The 20,484-nt window shown below is 36.6% G+C and overlaps 3 protein-coding genes across 5 annotated transcripts; all 3 read left to right on the top strand.

Moving 5' to 3' along the window:
• The first annotated feature begins 2,006 nt into the window (after positions 1-2,006).
• Positions 2,007-4,967, top strand: IQD17 (IQ-domain 17). Its single transcript, XM_022292848.2, has 5 exons — positions 2,007-2,704; positions 2,794-3,033; positions 3,196-3,453; positions 3,528-3,674; positions 3,757-4,967. Exons 1-5 carry the CDS (start codon positions 2,624-2,626, stop codon positions 4,552-4,554), a joined length of 1,524 nt encoding a protein of 507 aa, XP_022148540.1. The 5' UTR covers positions 2,007-2,623; the 3' UTR covers positions 4,555-4,967.
• A 3,341-nt stretch (positions 4,968-8,308) lies between these two features.
• LOC111013948 (L-gulonolactone oxidase 2) lies at positions 8,309-11,632 on the top strand. Of its 3 annotated transcripts, none has more exons than XM_088124192.1 (4): positions 8,309-9,295; positions 10,252-10,507; positions 10,637-10,738; positions 10,909-11,632. In XM_088124192.1, exons 1-4 carry the CDS (start codon positions 8,597-8,599, stop codon positions 11,532-11,534), a joined length of 1,683 nt encoding a protein of 560 aa, XP_087980318.1. In that variant the 5' UTR covers positions 8,309-8,596; the 3' UTR covers positions 11,535-11,632. The 3 variants fall into 3 exon arrangements, with proteins under 3 accessions (XP_087980318.1, XP_087980317.1, XP_022144200.2); XM_088124191.1 differs by having other exon boundaries at positions 10,795-11,632; XM_022288508.2 differs by having other exon boundaries at positions 8,313-9,295; positions 10,810-11,632.
• A 2,497-nt stretch (positions 11,633-14,129) lies between these two features.
• Positions 14,130-15,045, top strand: LOC111017176 (mavicyanin). Its single transcript, XM_022292856.2, has 2 exons — positions 14,130-14,437; positions 14,525-15,045. Exons 1-2 carry the CDS (start codon positions 14,278-14,280, stop codon positions 14,884-14,886), a joined length of 522 nt encoding a protein of 173 aa, XP_022148548.1. The 5' UTR covers positions 14,130-14,277; the 3' UTR covers positions 14,887-15,045.
• Positions 15,046-20,484: the final 5,439 nt, after the last annotated feature.

Genomic DNA, 20,484 nt, shown 5'->3' with positions numbered 1-20,484 from the left:
CACATTATAAACGGGCTAATTTCAGGATGATTTGTGAAATACTTGATAAAAATAGACACCTGTAAAAATATGATATCGAAATAGTTATCCATGATAGTTAAGTTTCACAAATTTTATATTGTTTCTAAAATGCTGTAGATACAGCAAGAATTGATCCACACTCTATAATATTAGTCTGCATTTGCTTACCAAAAATCCAGAGGAAAAATAATTAGAATAAAATCGATCCAAATGAAAATTTTCATTTGTGGGATGTTGTTTATTATAAATTTTATGGAATAGAATAATAAATCTTTAATGTTGTTTATTAAAGTTATATGAAACTAACATCTTAGTTGAAGATATACGTAAATTACTACAAAATATTTTAATTGATTTTATTACTATTTTATCAATAATAAATATTTTGGATTATAACAATTTATTTAATATCAAAGAATAATAAATAAAAATAAAATTACACCAACTAAAATTAAAATTTTTAGAAATTAAGTAAAAGGCAATAAGTCTCATTAATAAAGGAGAGAAAATTGGTAAAAGTTGTAAGGTAATAGTTATAAAGATGGAGTATATGAATGCGAATGATATCGATGAATTTAACAATTTTATCTATAGTGATTACAAAGTTTGAGGTTGATTATACAACTTCATTCAATTTATACCATTCAAAAAATACCATTGAAGAAAATGACAATTTTGATTCTCATTATCTTATTCTCACTAATGATGTTCATTTTCCACAAGGGACCTGTCTAAAGAGAATCTCCATTTAAATTTGACATGGAATAAGGATGCAGAAAGTTTTTTCCTTGTCCCTGTTCCCCCACCTCGCTTCGCTTGATTAGATGACGTAAATAAAGTATTTTTGTTTGAATTAATTAGTTAACTAAACTTTATTGATCAATCATCCTCTATATATTATAAAAAAACAAAAAACAAAGCGAAAACATCCCTGCAGAAAACCCTATCTCTGTGAATTTCTCGCTCCGATTCCGAAATTTTGTAAGGATCGAGAATTAAATGGGGGCGTCTCCTCCCCGTCCCCGCCCATGAACGTCTCATTCGTTTGGAGTAAAAAGCGTCTTAGAGTTCAAAAGTCTGCTTCTTCCTTGGGCTGGGGTATGGAAGTTTGAAATGGGCCCTGTTGCGGCCCAACTTATCAAATAGGCTTTTCTCATCTTAAATCAGAGGCAAATGGGTTTTCCATTGGTGGGCCTAGCGTCCAGTACCATCCAAATCCAAATCCTTCTCCATCTCTTCTTTTATTTTTACTTTTCCTTGTCATTTTAGCGTTCGGAATGAAATACGTGTCTATTTTTGTTTTATTTAAAATTTGAAAAATTATGAAATTTAATTTATTGATGGTGATGATTTTAATAGCACACCAACTTTGACGGCAAAAAGAAGATTACAGTATTTTAGATCTAACTGCGTTCTTTAATTATCAATTATTCGCATTTGACAATTTTTTTCTGGACAATCAGATGACTTGACAATAAAAAAACTTAGCCATGCATGTTGTTATTAGTAGAGGAGCTAATTTATTTTTTAAAATCTATATGGAGTAAGTGTCGTATCACATATATGATAAAAATTCAGTAACATGGAAGGTATAATTGAAAAATGTTAACATAGCAGGGAGTGAGTGGAAAGAAAATATAAATTAGGGAAAATGAATGATAAGGATCAAAGAGAGATTGTCAAAAGAAGAAAAGAGTTGATGTTGATGGTAAGAAAAAAGGAAAAAATGGAGTGGAGGTAGTTGATTGGATGCAGCGAACAGTAAAGTGGGTTTGGAAGAAGGATTGAGATTTGAGAATAGAATAGCAGCGTGGTCCGACACCACACCTGAACAAACACTCTCCATCTGCCACCAGCACGTGACAGCACGACGCGAGCTTTGCTTTCAATTAAGAAAAGATGGGTCTTTTAAGTTTTATCCAATCCACACAATTGAATAATTTACCTTTAAAAGAAAAAGCTTCAGCTTTTGGGGCCGCGGAAAAAGCAAGCGTTGGGCTTGCGCTGTGCGAGTATCTCGTGGCTTTCAGTTCCAATTCCAAAAAACCCCCCTCGACCTTCTCAAGTCACAACTCAATGAATTTTATTTATTTATTTAATGTCCACTGCCACTGGGGACTCGGGTCTTTCTTTTGCTTCATCCCACTCACTCTCACTGACAACCCTATTTCACCATTATTGCTGTTTTTGTCCCCTCCTCTCTCTAATCTCTCCCTCTTCCTCTACTCCCATTATTCATTTCATTTAGTTTTTCTTTTCAAAAAGATTCTTTTTCTTCAATATTCATAGCTTCAGTTTTAGATTTTTTTTATTTTTTTTTTTTTGCTGGATGGATGGAATCACAGCTGCATTGCATACTTCGCGTCAGTGGTCTTTTGTTTTTCTTGTGTATCACCCCAAATTATTTTATTCATAACGCTCTCTTTTTGTGGACCGTGGCTTTGTTAAAGATGTGGGCACTACCAAACGTCACTTGTGTCGCTGTTTCAATTTGGGTTGTCTATGATCTTTCTTTTTTAGTCTTTCCCCAGGCGCACTAGTGTTGTGATCTAGATGTAAATGCAGCTGCTGGGTCTCTCTATTTTTCGTCTGTTTTCATTTCATGGGGAAGAAGGGAGGAACCTCCTGGTTGACTGCCGTCAAAAGGGCTTTTAGATCTCCTTCCAAAGACGACGACGAGAAGGTTCCCTTGCCTTTTCATTTTCCATCTTCTTTTTCTCACCTTCTCTTCATTATGTCTCTCAAGTCTCTGTTTCCTTTTTTCCCCCTCAGAAAAGAGAGAAGCGGAGATGGATTTTCAGGCGATCCGAGACGGCGTCGAAGGCGAGCACGGAGCATGCATCTAATTCGGAGGCGGCGCTTGCTGTTGCGGTGGCAACTGCAGAAGCTGCAATGGCCACGGCGCAAGCGGCTGTGGAGGTCGCTCGCCTCACCACCAGGCCCAATTCCAACCATGCCAGAGGAGACCACTACGCTGCAATTGTGATTCAGACTGCGTTTAGAGGATACCTGGTATGTATGGCCAGCCGCAACCACATCTCGTCGGCTTGATCTATATGGCATGTGGGTGTAATTTAGAAGCACCATCAAGTATCTGTATCTGGGTTTCCAACTGGAATTATAATTAAATAAAAAGGTGGGTATTTTCAATTTTGTTGGTGTATGTACGAATAGGCAAGGAGGGCTCTGCGCGCGCTGAAGGGGCTGGTGAAGTTGCAGGCTCTGGTGAGGGGTCACAACGTGAGAAAGCAGGCGAAGATGACCCTCCGATGCATGCAGGCTCTGGTTCGAGTCCAAGCCCGTGTTCTTGATCAACGGATGAGACTCTCCCACGACGGCAGCAGAAAATCCACCTTCGCCTTCAGCGACACCAATACCGTCATTGGAGTTGGTTCGCGCTACCTTCATAACTTCTCTGACAGAAAATCTACTGTGAGTCTATTTTCTTCTTCTTCTTCTTTTTCCCTGATCGTTTGAATTAAACTTGAAACTGTTCTGTGTTGCAGTCTCAGTCGAGGGAGGGAAGTAGCAGCATTGCGGACGACTGGGATGAATGTCCCCACACTATTGAAGAAGTGAAAGCTATGCTCCAACATAGAAAAGAGATTGCGATGAAGCGTGATAGGAATCTCTCCCACGCCTTCTCCCAACAGGTCCATCCCTTCATCCTTCTCTGTTCTGTTCACGCTGTTTTCTAATTTTCCACTGAGATTTTATTTTTCTTTTTCTTCTCAGATATGGCGTAGAGGTCGAAGTCCGTCCATGGGCAGCGGAGACGAGCTGGAAGAAAGACCCAAGTGGCTGGATCAATGGAATTCCAGGAAGCCATGGGAAAACAGGGGAAGAGCTTCAACGGATCAGAGAGATCCCATCAAAACGGTTGAAATTGACACTTTCCAGCCCTACTCTCACGCATCAATCAACTTCCGGAGAACGGCGACTCAGAATCAACAAAGATCAAATCCGCATTCCGGCAGCTCCCCACTCCACAGAACGCAACAGAGCATGCCCTGTTTCCACCCCTCCCCGGCCACGCCCTCCCCGTCCAAAACCAGGCCTCTCCAAGTCCGCTCTGCAAGTCCACGTTTCGTGAGAGACGACAAGAGCGAGAATACATCGCAAACACCAAGTTTAAGGTCAAACTACTACTACAGTGGCAATCTGCTTCAACAGAGTAAGATTGGAGGGAGTAGCAGTCATAATCAAGGCAATTGTTTGCCCAATTACATGGCCGCCACGGAGTCTGCAAAAGCCCGAGTACGGTCGCAGAGCGCCCCGAGGCAGAGGCCGTCGACTCCGGAGAGGGAGAGGGCAGTTGGGTCAGCAAAGAAGCGGCTGTCATTCCCAGTTCCGGACCCAACTGGGTATGGAGGAGCTTACGAGCGTAATTTGAGGAGTCCAAGCTTCAAGAGCGTGAGCGGGACATACTTGGGGGTGGAGCAGCAATCCAACTATTCATCCTGCTGCACAGACAGTCTCGGCGGAGAGATTTCCCCATCTTCAACCAGTGACCTAAGAAGGTGGCTAAGGTGATTGATTTATTTGTTAATGCCCTCTAAAATTACATGTTTGGCTAACCCCTAAGCAGAGAGAGTTAGTAGGAATTAGGATCGGATGTGAGTTAGAACTAAAGAGAGTTGTGTGACAATTTAAGATCCATATTGTGATATATAAAGCATAAGTGGGTTTGTTTGGGCTGAAACAGGCCAAATTGACTAGACTAGAAAGAAGAGAGTGAGATTGGGATGGGGAATGGTTGAATTTAGAAATGGTTTAGCATTTTCAAGGGCAGCTAAAACTGGAAATGATTCTTGTACTGGTCTGACACAAACGTGGTATGTTTGGTTTAGTTTTTGTGGGTCTGGTTTGGTGTATTTTGTAACGTATTGTATTGTTACAATAATCTTTCAACTAATTAATGTAAGATGATAATGGTGATTCTTGCATCTTCCATCTTTCATTCTTCAAAAACCATTTCAAATTCAAACATACAGTCTTCTCACATAACTCTCAAAATCATCCAAACTCATTGTTTGAGTGTAATTAAGAATGATTAAAGTAGAGATGCAGTAATATGCCAATGACTAGTCAGTCCACCAGGCACTAACTATGTTAATCAGATGACAATCATTAATGAAGCCCATTTAGTATTATTCTTGTTTTTTTCTTAAAGGAGATAAATAAAAATATATTCGATAACACTGCTTTGTATTTCTTCTTCGCTGTTCTGCTAAAAAAGGAAAAATTTGATGAAATTAATAATTTTTTTTGTTCTTTTGTTCTCTTGTTCTCTAAAAGAAAGAAATCGACAATTTCAATTCAAACTTTTCTCTAAAATTAAAAAATGCAACATTTGTCTATTTCCGAACATTCATATTACCGCCTTCGTTGCATTTGCAGTGTAATATTCTTAAACTTTTTTTTTTATTATTTATAGTTTTTAGAATAAAATATGAGGTAAGAAACATAGTAGGATAACATATGAACCGTAGCTCTGCCGCAATGCGCCCAATCATCTCATCTCAAAGTTTAAACAAATTATTGTTGTTCAATCTGTACTTAAAAAAAAAAAAAGGAAAAATTATTGTTGTTCAATCAATAATTCTTAAAACTACTCATCGCGTAGCTTACCTTAGAGCCAGAGGTGGTACTAAATAATTTCTCTCAATTGTGGGTGGCCAAACTCTAAAAGTTTGTCCCCAGTGTCCCCAGATTGAAGCCGAATAGATAAAATTGTTGGGATTTTTAATACACAATCCTACCCGCCGTATTGTGGCTACATATCTCTCTAAATCCTTAGATATATGGTGAAGTCAATTTTTTTTTAATACAATATGTGGGATGGGAGATCGAGCTCACAGCCTCTTGGTTGGTGATATATATCAATTATCGCTGAGTTATACTCACTCTAAAAATTTTTAGTTGAACAACAGTACATATTGACTATCACTCAAAATTTGACGGTTCTTATTATTAACTTACGCTTTCTTAGAAGTTACAATAGTGCATCGTTTGCTGTTTTGGCAACTATTTTCTGCTTTTGTTTTTCATCCATATCTATAATATATATGAAAGTACGGATGTGAAATATATATATATATATATATTTTGACAATTTTATTTTTATATCATAAGGGTAACGTTTGTGTTTGGATTGAAAAATTTATATGTAATCACGTGCTAAAATACTGGTTATTATTAAAATTATAATGGTTAAACAATCATTCTCCACTATATTGGATAAATGAATAAGCACCTGATAAAGACGGAAAGAAGAAAGAAAGAAATATGACGTTTGCCTTTAAATCAATTAATTACTATATTTGTGATGGATGTTGGTTTTTAGTAAATAAAAGATATTTGAGTTAAACTTGAGTCAGTGTGTGCTGACGTGGCACCAGTAACAGACAGAAAGAGAAGATAAAAATGAGAAAAAGTCATATAATACAAAAAATAATAAATATATAACTAGCAGAAACTTTTAGAACTATTTTTTAAAAGTTAAAACTAAACTGTCATCTTTTAAAATTTAGAGACTAAATAGAAAACTACCTTCAGACCAAAATATATTATACATATATTACAGATATGCTTATTATTTTTAAATCGATTAATTTATATTTTTTTAAGGATATATATATATACATATATATATATATTATATCCATATCTTAGAGAGCGGTTTTCATTATTTTGAGTAAGAATTCTTCCTAAGATAGTCTTAAAGTTGAAATAATGTAGAGAGTTTATCTCAATTTAAAATGTCCCAATTACCAAAACTTTTCCAACTGTTCATGTGATGGCAGAAGGGTTCAGAAGAGATTTTTTTTTCTTCTTCTTTCTCTCGTGGGAGGATTTATAGTTTTATATCTAAAATAGACTTACATAAGTATTTACCGTCAACATGAACTTAATTCGACAATAATTGACACGCGTTTCTGATCATAAGGTCATGAGTTTTAATAATTCTATCCTATCCATTTGTAAAGTAATCATACGATGATGACAAGTATTTAAATATCAGTTTTTTTAATTAATTTATTTTTTTATTGATAGAAGAAAGTTCTCCAAAGATAATTATAATAATGGCATTTGCAGAAATCTCTCTCGAGAGTAGTGGGTGTCTTCTTTCTATATTTGGTTTGGAGTGTTTCTCATTTGATCAGTTGGTGAGTTTAGTGTGGGATACATAAATTGAGGTGTAGTGTTGAGAAAGACAGTTTTGTTTGTGCTTAGTGCTATTGATAGCTAGTTTCTTTGTGAGCATCATGCTTTTATAATGGGAAATAAAGGATGGAGGGATCAAAATATTGATACATGTTTTTTTTTTAAAACATGATATATGTTTTTTTTTTTTACTCCAACCAATGTGGGAAGTGAGAGTTTGAAACTTCGACTTTAAGAGAGGAATTATATGTCTTTGTCATTAAGCTAGTTTATAATTCTTCAAAGGGATAAATTTACATAGACGTAATGGATATCACAAAAAGTAATAAAAATTATGTGAAATTTTTAAATGAAATTTTAACAATAATTTATAGATTTTTAAGTCATAAACTATAATTTGAAGTATACAATTCAATAAATTTAAGTCAGATACATGCAGTATTGTAGGAAAGAAAAATAGTTATGAAATATATCGATAAATGAAAAAAAAATTAGATTACTTTATTTATTTGAGCACAACCAATGAAAGTGGGGATTCAAAATTATAACTCCGTGATTAGATATATGTAGTAATTATGATTGAGTCTAACTCACTCACGTGGACATAGATTAGTTTATTGATAAATATATTAATCTAGAAACAAGTAAATCATTTTAATCTATAATAATAAAAGATAAAAAATAATAAGAAATTAATAAAATGAGTGCGAGTATGTCAATGAGCGGTATAATGAGAAATGATATTATAAAATGAGTAATTAGCGAAGCACAATAAATTAGACATGAATAAAAAATTTGAAAAAAAGAGGGTAGAAATGAAGAGAAAACAATATTTAAAAGATAATATAATTAAAATGAGAGAATGAGTCGTCCCATACTCCCATTTCCCACATTAAAAGTGTTGGTTTATTGTCCCATACTCCGGCTCCCACATTGGGTGTTTTTGGTGGTTGAGCAATCATGTCTTCAAGCCTCAATATGGTTAATTTGATTTGTATTAAGTTATAAATTTGGCAGGTAAAGTTTTAATTGGTCTTAAAAATTTCATTTTAGTTTCTAGAATTTGGGCACAGTCCTATAATTTGATTTGGTTTTAAATTTAGTCTCTATGAAAAGTTTCAATCTGGTATAAGTTCTTATCTTTAGTCTCTATAAACAATTTCGATTTGGTTTAGTAAAAGTAAAAAACGAGTGTAGAACCTAAGTCCGAATCTTCTCAATTTATTAATTGTTTTTTTTCCGTGTTGGTTATATTATATTGTTTGTGGCGAGGGGATGTGAGGCTTTTAATTCTCCTCTAACGGCGACTATTTTAGTATAATTTAATTAATTTGAAGGGGTGCGACCTTGGATCAAGAAGAAGAAGAAGAAGGAGGTAGGCAGATCAGCTCCGATCCACCCTCAACCCATGTCTATGTGGCGGCGGTCTTGTGATCTGTCGTTCCGGCGATTTACAGCCTTCTTCTTCTTATTCTTCTTAATCTTGGGGTCGGAGTGTAGTCCTCCGGAAGACCCCATCAAATGCCGATCGCCACATGATAATTCGGACTGCACCATCGCAAATTCCTACGGCACGTTCCCGGATCGAAGCACCTGCAGGGCTCGACACGTGGTCTACCCAACCACACAGGCAGAGGCGATCTCCGCGGTGGCCGCCGCCACCAGAGCTCTCAGGAAAATGAAGGTGGCCACTCGCTTCTATCACAGCATTCCCAAGCTGGCATGCCCCGACGGCCAAGATGGGCTGCTTATAAGCACCAAGTACCTGAACCGGACTCTGAAGGTGGACGCGGAAGCCATGACCATAACTGTGGAGGGGGGAGTGACGCTGAGGCAGCTCATAGAGGAGGCTGCCACCGCAGGCCTGGCGCTGCCACACACGCCTTACTGGTGGGGTCTGACCATCGGCGGAATGGTGAGCACCGGCGCCCACGGGAGCTCGCTGTGGGGCAAAGGCAGTGCAGTTCACGATTACGTTGTGGAAATTCAGATGGTCACTCCTGGGGGGCCCCAAGATGGCTACGCCAAACTCCGCCGCCTCCTTGACGGTGACCAACACCTCAACGCTGCCAAAGTTTCACTCGGAGTTCTTGGAATTATTACACAGGTATACGTATACCCCTGCCTAACCAGCCGATCTTTTTCCGATTTCCATCATTATTAATTCAAGATAATCAATTACCTATTCCATTCCATAATATCTCTTTCCCACAATCAATTTCCGGCCTCCCTATTTTCCTTTTCCTTTGCACTACCCTCTTTTTCCCCAATATTTCTAAGTTTTTCTTTCAAGACAGTTCGTCATTTAAAAAATAGGTGCTTCTACCTGCATCTCTTCCCTAAATTATATTAATAGGGTTTCTTAATTATCGTACTTTAAGTTCACAATTAAATGAAAACTTACAACTTACGAAAGTAAAAGTAAAACTACCGAACAAATATCACGTGCAACATCTATCGTAAAAGTGTGTGATAAAAGCCTAGTCCACTATTTTTCTAACTCACTATGTGTATTACTTTTGTTATCTCTTGTATATAAAAAATGATAATATATAAATAACTTGCCTTTCTTGAAGTTGAAGTTTAATACATCAAAGGGTAAAATTACAAACATATAAATATCATGAGAAAACATTAGAAATCATTTAAAATAAAATAAAAAGTTATAGATGGTAAATTTTGATAATTAGTATACCGAGCTAAAAATGTTTTCTTTTTTGGGTTTTGTTACGAAAATACCTCACATTTAGAAAGTATACCACTTATTATTTTTATCAATATCTAATATTAGCATGAGAACAAATCTCCTTAAAAAAGGAAAAAAAAATGGAAAAAGCATTGGAAAGGAATCTAACATTAGAAATGGATTATATTCATCAAAACGAGTTCGAATCCTCTCCTCAATATGTTGTACTGAGAATAGAAAAGATGTTGAGTGAATGGATGAGGATCGACAATGATGCGTGTACAGACTTTAATTTGATTGGCATGGAAACAAAAATATAATAAAGAAAGATTGGATATGGGTATATTAATATATATGAGTTTGGTCTTTTTGTGTAGGTTACTCTGAAATTGGAACCTATGTTCAAGCGATCCATCACATATTTGAAAAGGCATGACAGAGATTTGGGCGACGAAGTGGTTAGTTTTGGGAGAAATTATGAATTTGGCGACTTGATTTGGTATCCAAGCCAGCGTATGGTTGTGTATCGCCAAGACAGCCGCGTTTCATCCAACACCTCCGGGAATGGCTTATATGATTTCATTCCATTTCGCCCCACACCTTCAGTGGGCTTGCAACTTCTTCGAGCCTCAGGTACGCCCACATGATCTGGAATCTGGAATTAATTCATTAAATTGTGTATATATATATATATTTGATATGTCTTGTCTTTTCCTGTACTGGTGGGCATCGGTTCGTTTCTGTTCTACTTCTACTTGTAAGAGGAGGACCAAGAGTCAAGGCGTGATGCTGGTGGCAAGTGTTTCAGTGCAAGGCTTGTTACGTCCCTTCTCTCATTCTCTGCTTATGGATTAACCAACAACGGTACGTTAATTAATCATCTCTTAATTAACTGTACTTGTATGTAACGTGAAATCAAGTGAGTACGTACGTAGGCATCACATTTCTGAAGTACCCAGTGATTGGGTATCAGAATCGGGTCCAATCCTCTGGATCTTGCCTATACCGCAATGCTAAGGACATGAGAATAACAGGGTGCCCTTGGGACCCTTTGATCAAGGGAGAGTTCTTCCACCAGACGGCTGTTAGCGTGGAGTTGAGAGTGGTCAAAAGTTTCATCGAGGATGTGCAGAAACTTGCGGAGTTGGAGCCCATGGCATTTTGTGGGCTGGAGCTGTACAATGGCATCCTGATGCGCTACGTCAAGGCCTCCAGCGCTTACTTGGGGAAGCAACACGATGGAGTGGACTTCGACTTCACGTACTACCGAAGCAGAGACCCGATGAGTCCTAGGCTGTTCGAGGATGTGCTTGAAGAGGTGGAGCAAATGGCCGTGTTCAAATATGGAGGTACTCCGCACTGGGGGAAGAACAGGAACGTGGCGTTTCAAGAGGCAATCGCCAAGTACAGAGACAAGGAAGCCTTCCTGGAGGTTAAGAATGAATACGACCCACATGGCCTCTTCTCCAACCAGTGGACAGACCAAGTTCTTGGATTGAAAGGAGCAGTCACCATAGATAAAGATGGGTGCGCCTTAGAAGGGTTGTGTATATGCTCTAAAGACAGCCATTGCGCCCCAAATAAGGGCTACTTCTGTAGGCCAGGCAGAGTTTACAAGGATGCTAGGGTTTGTTCTTATTTAGGTTTCAACCAACCTTAAATATAATTACATATATATGTTGTATGAGCCCTAGTAAGTAGGAGCTATGTGAAATAAAAGGGGTTTTTCATCCATCCATGTCAATTATTATTGTTTTAGCCCCCTTTTATTCATCTTTTTAATTATTTCATAAAATTTAAAGGGAGTTTGTTTTAGGGGTGAAAAATAGAGAGGAAGAATTTAGGTTGGGGTGGGGAGAAGCAGAATGGCAGATGGATGCCCGATATATAGCAGGATATGACACGTTAATAATTTGATCTTTGTGGGGTGAGAGTTTATCTCGACTTAGGTGGGTTAGCAATAATAGATATTTTAAGAGATATTGACCTCTCTAATTAATCTCTCTTTTCAACTTTAAGGTTAACAATAATGAATCAGAGACTTAAAATTGGCCTAGGATAATGACTAAATTTGGACTACTTCACTTGATTCACGGTTGGATATTAAATATAGCAAAAACTGAAAGTCAAATTCTTGGAATCCAAAGACCCAAATTGCAGGGCTCAGTATAGATCGTCAAGAAAGTAAAAAAGAAAAAAGAAAAAAGAAAAAAGAAAAAAACAAGCTGAAAGAAGAGAGGGCCAGCTCAAAGAGCCTGTCCCAAGACACCCGACTCATCAGGTTTGATCCCATGGGTGGTTCAGCCCATGGGCCACGGGCTTGAACGGGTCCTTGAAAAGTTAAGGAAGAACGTTAAATAAACTCTAGTACTATATTCCGCTCTAATGAGACCAATAGATATACAAAAAGGATAAGTGAATCTCCATGACTGAAATCCACACAATATAAAAGTCTAAAATGATACCATGTTGGTGGTGGTCCAAAACGATGCCCCAATATGCAGTTGACGGCAATTGGGCCGCACTAAAACTCAAGACCCACCATCATTGGGATGGTGTGCCACACATGACCTCTCCCCGCCCCTCATTATTGTGCGACTGGAGGAGTTATTTTTCTGGGCATCTGTCCAATTTGACTCCTAACAAATATTATATCTTCTTTTTCGAGGTTTTTAACCAGATAAAAATCGATATTTTTTTGTACTAAAAATTTCGGTATACATATATTTTAATAACTTTAATAAATATTTTTTTCAATGTTTTTTTAAATAATAATAAAGATCTTTTTTCGAAGGTAAGGAAACAATCTTCCATAAAAGGTTACCATTTTCAAGATTTTTAATAACATTCTATTCAAAAGTGATACTTCTTTTCCTTTTTTGTTGAAGTTTTTTTTTTTTTTTTTTTTATGTAGGTAAAAGATGTATTTTCCAAATGTTTCTATACCTTTTAATAACTCTCAATTAAAAAAAAAATATAGTTATTTATAAATGTATATCTTTTTCGAAGGTTTTTGATAACTTGATGAAAAGTGAATAATTCTAACACTTTTTTTAGAGGTTTTGAATGTTTTGTTGATAAATATATTATTTTTCAAAAGATTTTCAATAAATTTCAATGCAATGTGGTTGATTCATGGGCTCGACCTTGTGCCTTTGGACTTGATTTATGGTTCTTAGCTCATGTGCTGGACTTGTAGGTTTTTTTTTTAATACAACATGTGGGGATGAAGGATTGAGCTCATAATCTGTTAGTGGTAGATACATGTCAATTGTTGCTGAGTTATGTTTCCTTAAACGGTTGGACTCGTAGGTTTATATCAAGAATTCAGCCTTTTGGATCTTTGGTAAGAAAGGTTTTGGACGACCTGAACCAATTCAATAAACTTTTCTAGAATTCCGTGTAGATAAGAGCTTTACTCTAATTTAAACCTTTGGCAAGTAAATTTAATTATAAATTAGATTATTCAACAAAGTCTAGTTCTGCCCACTCTTGGCAATACATCCATCAATCTATAGATCAAATTGACCTCCCCTCTCATCTCTCGTGTATATATATATTATCACACCAAACGCCACATGGTGATCAACAACGGAACAATTCAAAGACATTATTTCGTAAGTTAACTAATCATCTAACTTTTTTCGTCTAACATTTCAAAATTAGGGGAAAGAATGTGGAATTATTGTTTCACCTAATCCTTTGTGTTATCCATGTGTTAGGTGGCAGCCACAAAGAAAGGTACAATAAACAATTTGGAGCTGTGGTGATCCAATCATGTTGACTTATATGTGGACCTTCTAGTAGTCTCTCTCTCTACTAATTCTTATCTCCCAAGTGAATAGTATTGGCTAATTACTTTGCTACTTTGGCTGTGGCTTCTTCACAAGCATACAAGTTTAATCACTCAATTATACCTTAATAAAGACTACAAATTTAGCGACCAAGGATTAAAATATTTTTGAACAAATTTAAACTGAACAGAGTTTGTGTGTGGAGCTAATTAGGCAAACGTGAGAGATGATGGATGAAGCCACTAGCCAAATAAGCCGCCAGCTGGGTTTGAGAAAAGTTAGCAGCCTCTGAGTTATCATTGGTTACAAAAAGCGTCAAGAAACAGAAGATTAAGGAAATGCATTAGGTAGCTAGGAAGAAAAGTCCAACTAAGAACAGCCCAGGTCAAATGATAACAGCTTCAATTCTATTATTTTTAATATGCATTAGTTGATTGACATTAGCCAGAATAAAAGAAAAGAGAGAATATTTAAAATTGGAGGGCAGAGGGGTAAGGGGTAAGTGGGTGGAGCTTTCCTCTCTATATAAACATCTGTAGCATTATTGATTAAGCATCACCATCATCATCGTTTCTTTCTGTTTCTGTTTTTGTTTCTGTGAGAAAAGAAATGGGCATGAAAGGGGGTGCTGCTCTTGTTATTTTGGTAGTAGCTTTGCGTGTGGTCTGTGGAGCAGATATCAGGGTGGGCGACGCCGCTGGGTGGGATCAGGGAGTTGATTACGATGCCTGGGCTGCAAAACAGAGCTTTAGAATTGGCGACTCATTAGGTAACCATATAGAATAGAAATGAGTATAGAGAAATTTGATGACAAGAAAGTTTTATAAAATTTAATATGTATTATGTATTATGGCAGTATTCAATTATGGTGGGAGTCATTCAGTGGACGAGGTGAGTGAGGCAGACTACAAGACATGTTCGTCGACCTCGGTGATCAGATCCCACACAGGGGGAGCCACGTCCATTCCTCTGTCGGCGGCAGGGCCAAGGTACTTCATCTGTCCCACTCTCGGTCACTGTGGCGGCGGCATGAAGCTTCAGGTCAATGTTCTCGCCGCCAACTCCACCCCAACTCCTTCGTCTCCGGCTCCGCCCAACACTCCGGCGCCGCCCCCTCCATCTCCCACTCCCAGCGCCGCCTCCCCCTCCCCCTCCGCCTCTGCCTCCACTCGTTTCTTCATCTTTGGAGCTTCGCTTGCCGCCCTCTTTCTGCTATGATCATTCTCAATCGGCTTGGGAATTGGCAGTGCTTTATATATAATATAATATTTCATTCAATAATTACGTCTGTCTTTGTCTTTGCTTTTCCATTTTTCTTTTTTATTTTGCTGGATTCGTGTTGCTTAATGCTTATATTCAACCACAGATTACAGATTACAGATGTTGTTTTGTGAGTATTGTTTTGTTATATTAAATTATTCACCAATGAATAAATTGTTTCTAAGCACAACAAAAGAGTCCAATTTTCTAGTATCCCCTTCCTTTGAATCGCCAATTTTTCCACTAAAACTAACAAAGAAAAAGAGGTAAAGTTAATGAGTTCCTCAGCAGTCAGCGGGATGCATTCATCCACACCATTTCCAAATTCTCTCTGCCTCTTCTGGATAAAGTATGAGAGAGAAACCATCCACCCATAACATAAAATTAGTAGCAAAAATCAACTCTTTCATTTCCTCCAGTTCAGGATTCTTGGTGACCGGCAAAATACTCTGGATTTTAGGAAAGTACCACTTTAAAGGCCGAAGAATTTACTAATATAAAATATCAATTCAGACAGGTGTTTGACAGATATTAAAGTTCTAAACAAACATATTTTAGATTTTCTTAATTACATAACATAGATTAAGTTTCCTTACTTTAAAATAGATTACAGTTTTGTTCTTATCATAAAAAAAAAGATTAGATTTAATAGAATTATGATGTGATTAATTCAGGTGTACAAATTAAATAGTTAGCTGGGTGGATTGGTTCAAAAATAATGATAAAACTTGGTTCCTCACTGGTAAGGAGCAATCTTATCCTTACCACCATTAAATATTTGGCAACGAAGTGAGAGAAATGCAAAAATTTAAATAGTTAGTTGTTTTTGCATTTCTCTCACTATTTAATGGTGGTAAGGACAAGATTGCTACTTATTAGTAGGATTCAAATTTTATTCCAAAATAATTATAAAGAGAAAAATACCTCCCCATCATCAACACTGAGGCGTCCAAGCCCACTCCATCGCAGGTGGTTCCACAAACACCCCATCCAGCAGTAGCGACACACCATGCACTGCCAATTGCGGCTATGGTTTCCCCACCATCGGATAGCCCCTGCTCCATTTGTGACGCCCTTTTTTTTTATCCTAAATCGGTCAAAATTACCAAAACTGACTGAACTAAAGGTGAGGTCTATTTGAAATTGTTAGAATCAGACCAACCGTTAATTGTTGGGTTTGTAGGGGGAATGCAAACAAAATCTCACAGTTGCTAGGGAAGAGTATGATTCATAGTGTATAAATTAGTACAATTATCTCTATTAGTATGAGACCATCTAAATTGTTTTTTTTTTATAGACTAAGAGGTGTATTTTAATCAAAAGAAGAGCGTAGGGGTGGACCAAAACAGCCAGCGATGGGATTCGTTTTTTATTTTAAAAATTTAACAAGCCTCAACTCAACTGCGGAAATGGATAGAATTGAAACAAGGGCATTTTTTGAAAAAATAAACTCAAATGAGGGCAAATACGACAATTCGTGCTACAAAAAAATCCAGGAAAAAGCCCAGTAACGTGTAGTTGGGTTGATGGGCCGGTGGAAGTCAAAGCCTACGTTACCAGACGGGCCGCAAAGCCCATTCCGATCGATTTACCTCCGAAGTCCCGTGGAAGGTTGCTGGAGGGGAAGGGAGTGGGGAAACGAGGAGGCGGGTACTACGTGGGGCACAAAGGGAAATTCGGACACGAGTTCCGACCCGACCCGACGCGACGGAAATTAGCTTGGTATATCAACATCCATCAAGTATATTATTGGTATATCAATACTCATAATCAGGTATATTCAGCTGCATTATTGATTTCTTTAGTAATATAACAAATTATGTATATCAATAATAATTTCAACATTCGTATTAGGTATAGATGACAAATATTTAAGTTATAAAGAAAAAATATTTCATCTAAAATTGTAAGTAACACAGCACAATTCACTATGAGAAACTAAATACATTGAAGAGAAGTAATATATTTTCTTAAAAAAGAAGTAATATACCAAGTATATCATTTGTATATCAACATTCATAATCAGTAATATTAATGATATATTAAGTCATATATCAAAGATTTAAGGATATATCAAATCAAATATATAGGTGTATATCATTATTTGGGCTTCGTGTTTATTAAGAGTTATATTAGACTTTTTATTTTTTTTCGTAAGGCTAGGCCTCGAGATTTTAGTTTTGCAAAATTGTGAAGCATTGTTACTACTTTTTCATTACTACCGCAAAAGCTTCAGTTTTTTAGATTAAAGATACATATCTTATTCAATATGGTATCAAATAAAAGGTGATTATAATTTCATATTCATGGTAGGTAAAACCAATTTTGGCAAAATTGTAAGTTTAAGTGGATGGAGTACTATTAATGACTTTAATATGGAGAAAGTGATTAGCATCGAGGTTGCATGATTCTTCAAGCTCAAATTCGATCAATACATCAAAGAGTGCTTCGGTTTTTCTCCTATTCAAAAGTTCTTTGGTCCCTCCTCATCATCCTTTTTGATCAACATTATTATTCACATGGCTCCAATAGTGCCAATGCAGAAGAAGTCAACTTGAGCAACCTCCACAATTGTTGGCATATAACATGTAAATTAGTGACAGAGATTTTACACTCTGCATTTTGTACTTGCGTATGACCGTACTAATACACACACACACCGACTACACTATTATTCCGAGTGAAGAAATAGAGGCAAAATCGACAATGGTACGGATGCACACGATTAGCTAGCAGACGGTAGAAAATATATTGAATTAGGCCCCCATAAATGTGATTGTCCTTTAGTACCACTAGACGAAGCAGATTTAAAACCCGTGTATGTTTCTTAATCATCATTGAATATAGATTTGAAATACGTTTTGAAATTTCTCGAGGTAAAACTACAGGCTACTCTCTCAAAATAGATGGATGGATGAAGCATCGACCGTGAATTGGTGCGTAGTTTGAGATGTTTGCGCATAATTGTCAACCCAAATTTGAAAATGGTGTATGCGTGGTCGTGAGGCCAAAAACATGAAAAGTACCAACAAATTAACTAGCGAGGGTAGCAGTTGCAATATCTGGGTTTTCGAATGACATATAACGATCCACGTGAAGTGCACGTGGAGAAAAAGGGTGTAATGTCTTGTCTGAATTTCCGATGTAGATGGGTTGATTAAGATGATAGAAAACCTCTCGTGGGGTCTTGGCAACATGAAAATACTTATTTTTGAAGTGCACAGCATGAGGTCTAATGAAGAATCTTTTGTAAAAGCTTGCACAAAAGGAAATTGCATGTAAATCATGCATTTACTGCTATCAATACTTCACGTGGAAACTTTATACCTTGTGCCCTGTTTATTTAGGAGATGTTATACCACCAAATTAAAACCTTCTCATTTTAGATATTGGGTGCTCGGTTTTAATTTGTGTGCTCTTTGTTGCAACCAATATAGCTACATACACAATTTTTATTCCCAAATTAACTGTTTTTACTTGTGCCTTTGTTCCCAGATTAAATTATCATAAATACCAATAATGCCATCCTTCACCATTAAATTCAACAGAATTCTGGGGCTGGAAAACATGTAAATATAACATGAACGCTTGGAAACCACGTGAATCTAATTCTTCTCCAAACTTTCACGAGTTACGCATTGCTCAAACTCTCTCCCCAAAAGCCTCCATCCAGCTTCAACACATATTGTATTGCATATGTTGCTCAAACTCATAAATAGAATAATCACAATTTCCAGATGTTAACTGCCCAAACACCTCTGCCTCTTTCTCGTTTCATTTTTTTATTTTTTCTTTTTCTAGAATTGTATCCAAAAGTATTAGACATGAAACATGTATGTAGAAAATTTTGATGAGAGAAGTTAATACGATTTTAAAAACATGACCATAAATATCTTTCTTGCCTGTATGTATAACGTAACATAATAAAGGTCTAGTATGAAAGGGAAAACCATAGGCAAACCAGGGAACTTAATTTCTATATCAATTATAGGCAACATGAGCCCAAGCTTAAAGGTTAAGGCATTTTTACTACTTTTTTAATAAAATTGGTTCAAACTCCCGCCATATTTAATTTGTTGTACTAATTAAAAAAATCAATTATTTATAAAATATTTGTTTTTTTTATTAAAATAAAAATAAAAAGTAGCCACGACATGCAATTGAAATTTGATTTAAAAAATGTGATAGGTGATAGGTGGGTGGAGATAAAAATCTTGTTAGTTGCCTAAGATGGAAAGAGATATTAAGGAAGGAATGGAAGTGAAGGTCACATTCACATTCTAAATATATTTAGAGATATTAAACAAGAGCAAAGGCCAAAGTATGTGAGGCAGCAGTAGAGTACAGCATCCATAGCCAAGCAATCATTGCCTTTATAAATATGGCATCAATTGGTACACCTTGTCTCTCTTACCATTACAATATCACATTACAGTAACTAATATAATGCCCGCCACACAACCTCTTACTTACTATATTACTTGTAAAAATTATTCTAATTCCCCAATAATTATACATATTGGATATTTATTATTCTTCTTCAATTTAATTACTATATGCATTGTGAAAGTACATATGATGATCGATCATGACCAGAGCAAGAGCAACAATTAATGTTTGGCGTTCAATAATTCAGATACAGCTTAAGATATTGAAGGCAAAGTGGGCCTGCCTTTCTTTTTTTTCTTTTTTTTTTTCTATATTCCAAATGGTTGGAGTTAAGAGCTTGGACATCTTTTGCTGTCTGATATCTCAAGCTTCCTAATTCCAACAAAATAATATAGGGTATAAGATGAATTTGTGGACCAAAAATCAAAAGGGGAAAAACGAAAGAAAGGGGCTTCAATACTACATACATCCATATCCATGGAAAAGTAAATCGTACGCGAGAAGTGAAGGGGAGAAAGAACAAAAACAAATAGAAACAGCCTACATACTGAATATGCATGTAAATTGTGCCATTGTAGTTTTGCTAGCTTTATGCAATTCGTTATGAAAAAAATCTGTATTCCCAAATATGCATTTTGTAGTTTTTTTGTAGATATCTCGTTAAGTTGTTGATATTTTGGGAGTGCATGGCATTGTAGTACCGGTACTGGTACTGGGTACTGGTTGTGGGTGGCGGTGGGGGCAGGGGGCAGTCGTGATCTTTGTTTCAAAACTCCAATTTCCGGACCTCTTTAACCGGAATTATTGTTACCTCTAAATGAAATAATAAATATGCTTTTTTATTTTATTTTTATGGACCCCAACTAAAAGGATCCAGTTGGAATTAATTAGGAAAGATATTTGTGAAAGAAATAAATATGGATGCACAAAGATGGGAAAATGAAAGTGCATTGGGACTGAGAGAGTTGGTGGTTTAGTTAATTAGTTGGCGATAGGAAATGAAGTGTTTAATTTAGTTATGGGAGATGGAGAATGCATTAGCGTTACGTGGTGTGTCAGTAATACGTACAGTGGTATAATATTATTGGGTGTGAAAGTGGAAGGGGAAGTGGAAGTGGAAGTGTAGTAATGTATTATTGGGTGTGGAAGTGGAAGTGGAACTGTACT

The sequence above is a fragment of the Momordica charantia genome (genome assembly GCF_013281855.1).
Source record: "Momordica charantia cultivar OHB3-1 chromosome 5 unlocalized genomic scaffold, Mcharantia_2.0 BLBB01000005.1, whole genome shotgun sequence".
In the NCBI taxonomy this organism is placed as follows: Eukaryota; Viridiplantae; Streptophyta; class Magnoliopsida; order Cucurbitales; family Cucurbitaceae; genus Momordica; species Momordica charantia.
The sequence above is the reverse complement of the archived record's forward strand: the minus strand, read 5'-3'. Positions and strand labels throughout refer to the sequence as shown.

What these genes read in the sequence shown, in the direction of transcription:
- IQD17 (XM_022292848.2), top strand. Translation starts at nt 2,624, where the DNA reads ATGGGGAAGAAGGGAGGAACCTCCTGGTTGACTGCCGTCAAAAGGGCT. An exon ending in CCAAAGACGACGACGAGAAG is followed by an intron (nt 2,705 to 2,793) that starts GTTCCCTTGCCT and finishes TTTCCCCCTCAG; the next exon opens with AAAAGAGAGAAGCGGAGATG. An exon ending in CCCACGCCTTCTCCCAACAG is followed by an intron (nt 3,675 to 3,756) that starts GTCCATCCCTTC and finishes TTTTCTTCTCAG; the next exon opens with ATATGGCGTAGAGGTCGAAG.
- LOC111013948 (XM_088124191.1), top strand. Translation starts at nt 8,597, where the DNA reads ATGTCTATGTGGCGGCGGTCTTGTGATCTGTCGTTCCGGCGATTTACA. An exon ending in GCAACTTCTTCGAGCCTCAG is followed by an intron (nt 10,508 to 10,636) that starts GTACGCCCACAT and finishes TCTACTTGTAAG; the next exon opens with AGGAGGACCAAGAGTCAAGG. An exon ending in TTATGGATTAACCAACAACG is followed by an intron (nt 10,739 to 10,794) that starts GTACGTTAATTA and finishes CGTGAAATCAAG; the next exon opens with TGAGTACGTACGTAGGCATC.
- LOC111017176 (XM_022292856.2), top strand. Translation starts at nt 14,278, where the DNA reads ATGGGCATGAAAGGGGGTGCTGCTCTTGTTATTTTGGTAGTAGCTTTG. An exon ending in TAGAATTGGCGACTCATTAG is followed by an intron (nt 14,438 to 14,524) that starts GTAACCATATAG and finishes GTATTATGGCAG; the next exon opens with TATTCAATTATGGTGGGAGT.